General features: G+C 26.7%; 1 protein-coding gene across 1 annotated transcript; it reads left to right on the top strand.

Moving 5' to 3' along the window:
• Nucleotides 1-700: 700 nt before the first annotated feature.
• LOC122512002 lies at nucleotides 701-5,052 on the top strand. Its single transcript, XM_043627606.1, has 5 exons — nucleotides 701-1,244; nucleotides 3,816-4,024; nucleotides 4,474-4,639; nucleotides 4,760-4,862; nucleotides 4,938-5,052. The coding sequence occupies exons 2-5, from the start codon at nucleotides 3,857-3,859 to the stop codon at nucleotides 5,050-5,052; spliced, it is 552 nt and encodes a 183-aa protein (XP_043483541.1). The 5' UTR covers nucleotides 701-1,244; nucleotides 3,816-3,856.
• Nucleotides 5,053-5,317: the final 265 nt, after the last annotated feature.

Here is a 5,317-nt window from a genome sequence, read left to right as displayed (position 1 = left end):
GAATATTATTAAAAATTTTGAAAATATTAGAATTTTGAAGAAGAATTTTATTACTTTTGAAAGTAATGGAATTCTTGAGACAAATTTTAATAATATATTTCTAATTGAATTCTTTTGTAAAATTTGATTGATATAGTAGATATTAAAAATAATTGAATTTTGTTAAATTATTGAAATTATTAAATTTCTACAAAGGGTTTTACTAAAATTATTTTTAAAAAAATTGAATTGTTAAAAAGAATTTCATTAAAATTTTTGAAAATAATTTTATTCTTTTAAGATATTTAATTATAAATGTATTGACAATAATTTTTAATTTTAAATTATTTTTATAGATAATTATGAAGATGTTGTTATAAAGTTAAATTATTCTTACGACTTAACAGAAGTTGAAACAGATAATGATAGAAATGAAGAAAAGAGTAAGTTAAGCAGAAGTAATAGACACTCTAAAATACACGAAAATAATTTTGATACGAATTCGAACAGTCTAGATGGCACCAGCATGAAAACCAATTTTATACCTCAGATAGTTGCTGACAAAAGAAGCAAGAAGAGAAAACTAGAAAAAAATGGTAAAAATAATTATCCTCCAAGTTTTTAGTATACAATCATAATTCTATTTTAACTCCTTTTTTTACTTATCTATGAAATTATCATTTTTAAAAATTCTGTAGATAACTGTATCCAGTCTCATGTGCAAAAATTGGAAGTCATAAATAAACGAAGAAATGATGGAGAGGAATTTTCTGACACACAGTTAATTGAAGCAGGAACTCTTCAAGACGAAATAGGCTTTAATAACTTAAATAATTTTAATGAGGATGAGGAAAAACAGAACGTCGATGATGAAATTGAAGAAATAGATCAATTAGATGACGAAACAGATCGAGAATTGTCTAAAGTAGTTACAACATCCAAACAAATACCCAAAGAAAATCATGAACTACATAAACAAGCTGCAATATCAACTCCACCAGAAGACAGACTTTCATCTCCACTGACACTTGAACCAATATCTCGACCAAGGCCCAAACCAAATCATCAACCATCGGTAGAATCAAAACATTAAAAAGTATATGAACCATCAGTTCGACTATTACCTCCATCATCAGAGCGACGATCAGATGGATCATCAGTTGGACCATCAATTCAATCTGGACCTCAAACACCGCCTCAACTAAAAACACAACCCTCAACTACAAAATCTTCAGAAGAGGTAGAAGATGGAAACTTTCGTAATGGTACGCTTCTGTTGATACTTAAACTTTCTATTAACGCATCCTTCAGCTATTTTTTTGTTTGTTTTACGAACAAAGTATTTTCACATATTGAAGATCATATTTTATTTTAGTTTTTAAATGTACCTAATTGTAAAATTATTTAAATTAAATCATTATTAAATTTATTATATAACACATTATTAAAAATAATTCATAAAATTTTCAAATTGTTCTTTGTTTTTAAGGGAAGTCTGGTATTTCACTGTTTGGTAATTATTATTGTGAAAATATAGATGCAACAGTTATAAATTTTAATTATAAAACATATATTACTACAGGTACAGGCAGAAAAGAAATTAAGGGTGTCGGAAAACAAAGTTTCATGACACGCCCGAAGAAATCGATCGATCCCTATATTAAAGAACCAGTTGAGACCAGTAGAAATTGAACATGGATCTATTGGTGTCAACTTGCTTTCCAAATTGAAAAACTTTTCCGTGTAGCAATTCTACTGGTTTTAACTTGAAAATCCTATTTATGTAACTGAAACGGATATCCAAGATAAAATTGAAATGGTTCTATCTTGGATTGTCCTCTTCAATTTTTGTTTCGACTTGTTTTAACATGGATTTCCAATCTTATCATTTCTACTTGTATTTCCAAGTTCGCACGTACTACAAGTATCAGCTTGCATTTCCAAATATAAAAATTAAGTTCAAGTATCTACTTGGTTCAATTTGGATTCTCGAATACTACATTTCACTTGTCCTGTCAAATTAAAAATCAACAAGCTTGAGTTTGGAATTTCCAACTCCAAATTTATATAGCACAGTGAAGGATTAATGTCATCTTGGCTTAATTTGAATCGGGGATGCATTCTATTTGGAATTTCAAGTTCAAATTTAAAGAGTTTGATTAATCGCGAATTGGAATTCATTAAATTGTCATTTTCGCCAATTGTTATTTTTGCAAAGAATTATTATTGCAAATTTACATTTTTACAAATATTTATTTTAGTTTACTGTTATTTTGCAAATTTGTTATTTTTGCAAACTTGCATTCTTCGCAATTGAAAGTTTTACAAATTGTTAGATATACTTTTGCTAATTGTTATTTTTTGCGAAACTGCTTTGTTGTGTATCATTATTTCTGCTAATTGTTGTTTTGCTCATTTTATTTTTGCGAATTTGCATTTCTCGAATTGATAATTTTATGAATTTGTTACTGTTGCTATTTGTAATTTTGTGAATTTTGAAATTTTATGAAAAATTGTAGTTCACAACAAAACAATAAAACACTTTTAACCGTTTTTTGAAATTTTAAATTTTTGTTATATTTTTTGCATTAACAAAATATTACAAAATTTAAAAAAAATTAATAACTCAAAAGCCGTTTACAATAAATTAATGAAACTTACACTATTTACACAACATTGTTTACACTCTTTTAATAGAAAATATTTGCATGATTGTAAATTTAAAAATTCCGTATTTTTAATAACAATTTTATAAACAATTTTAATTATTTATGTGTTCGACCGCTCCTGTTGCAATGAAACTCATAGGAAGTATACTCAGTAGTCTCTTCTTGAAACCCCCCAAAAAAAATTTTGGTATTCATAAAAGTTTTAACATTTTAGAAAATCAATAAAATTTTTTTAACACAGTTGAGCTGGTCTGGCATAGTCATTTTGGGAATTTTAATTTTTACGAATTTTCAGTTTTTTATTTCGCTTAATGTTATTTTTTGCAAAAAATTACAAAGCGGTCAAATGACATTTGAGCAAAAATGTATTAAATATTTAATTAAAATTTTTTACATAATAGCATATATTTGCAAATCTCTATAAATATTTTAATTTCTGCTTGTATTTTTATAGGTACTTACAAAAATTATAATATTTTACATAAACTTACGTTTTTCAAAGTTGCAGTTTATATAGACAGGTCGAAAAATATTTCTCACGTCGATTCGGTAGCCGCGGTCGTTAAGCGTTTAGATAGATAGGTCATAGGTACGGGGTTCGATTCCCATAGGGTACAAGTTTTAATTTAATTCTTCCAGTTTAATTAAAATGTTTGTATGTTTGGAGCGTGCTAAGAATATAAAGTTATTAATGGTCATAAGAATTTTTTATTATTTTTTCCACAAATATTTTTTTTCAAAACTATCTGTTCAATTGTAACCACCTTGGATTTCCAATTGTGAATCGATATCCAAGTTGAAACAAGTTCATGTTGTACAATGTAACCTATTTGGAATTTCCGGTTGACTGTAATGTTCAAACTGAGACTAGTTCATTTTGAACTTGACATTCCAAATTCAAACCAGCTGAAAATACTTATCTACTGGTTTGAAATTGGAACTTACGTGACAATAACCAACTTAAAGCAAGTAGGCTCCTGATTCTACCCGGTTCTACTGGTTCTTTAATATAGGGATGGCAATGTAAGACGTACTTATTATTAAAGTTAATTATATAAATGATATAATTGTAAAATAATTATCATTTTTTCAATTGAAAATTCTTAGATACATTTATATTTGTTTTTTTGAAATATTTTATAAATTTGTTCTTTTTTAATTATCTAGGTACGGAAAAAGATATAAGAATATTTAAAAAGTTAAATACTATGGGCGTGTTGCTGGAACATATATACCACCATGTCAACACACTGAGGCAACCCTTTGAAGAAGAAGATGAGTTTGATGAAGTAATGACTGAATTTCCTGTGACATCAGCAGATGACGTCCAGCTCATCGAAAATAAACTTAAGGATGATGCTTTTTTTACTAAAGTTGTAAGTATTTTTATACATTTTTATGTCAGTTCTTCAAAAATATTCTTTAAGAATTATAAAATTAAAATTTTTTAAATTATAAATCACCATCAAATTTTTTATTTTAAAAAAGCAGGGTGACACTTAAAAAAATGTTCATATTTTAAACTTTGAAACTATTTTGAATTTCCAAACAATAAATTTAAACTACAAAACGTTTTAAACTTACTAGATATAATTTACCTCGAAATAAATAACAAATAAAATTGTTTGATGACTAGAATTTTCCAGCCATTGAGACTTAACTATAATAAATAATAATAATACATGTTTAATTATTAATTTGTCTAGGTGACACATAAAAAGTTTATTTTATAAACTTATATCTTGAGTGATTATCTTGAGAGTCCTTAACCTTTTTCACTAATATAACGTTTTTAAATATAATTTTAAAAATCTATTTTTTACAGGTAAAAGCGTTAAAATCGATTGGAAAGTTTACGACCCTTAGTATGACCGTCAAAAATGCGATGAATAAAATCCTATCTCCACAGGTCGGAATGACTTTCAGCTATAAGGGAAGAAGTGGTAAAAAGCCAGCATTTCTCGAAACATCTATGCATAAAGTTGTATTTCGTAAGTAATATCCTTTAATTTTTTCATTAAATATGTGTGTCTTTTTAGGACAACAAATTCAGTTTTTAAGTTTTACTTTTTTACAATTTTGATTATGAAGTCATGATTTTCATATTTCAGAATCCGTTCGAAAATTATATAAAAAGAAAGTTGAAAACAACGAAATTCTTCATTGGATGCAGAATTGGGTGGAGCAGTGTTCTTCTGAAGTGAAACGAAAGAAGTTTGTATACTTTTTATCAACTAATTATTTAAATTTTTCATTTTCACCCGTAATAAAAAAATGAATATATAAAAGGGCAAAGGAGGAAAAGCAGAGGAGAGCCGAAGAAGCCCAGATTCTTCTTGAAGATGATGATGACGACGATTATGACGATGATGAGACCGAGGATAAGGATAATGAGAGTGAATAAGTGATGCACTGAAAAAAAATTATTTGATTCAAATAACCAAATAATTGACTATTATCAATTAAACATTTACTTAAATAAAAAAATATTTATTGAAGTCAATTAAATAATATTCGAAACAATAATTTCAGTATTTGAAGCAAATACCATTTAATTACCTCCAATAAATATTATTTGATTCAATTAAATATTTAATAAAAAATAAATAATAGTAAATTAATCGGTTATTTGAATCAAATAAATTTCTTTTTCAGTGTCATTCTTGTGA

The sequence above is a fragment of the Leptopilina heterotoma genome, unplaced genomic scaffold (assembly GCF_015476425.1).
Source record: "Leptopilina heterotoma isolate Lh14 unplaced genomic scaffold, ASM1547642v1 Lhet_92, whole genome shotgun sequence".
Taxonomy (NCBI): Eukaryota; Metazoa; Arthropoda; class Insecta; order Hymenoptera; family Figitidae; genus Leptopilina; species Leptopilina heterotoma.
This window is presented reverse-complemented; position numbering and strand designations above follow the sequence as displayed.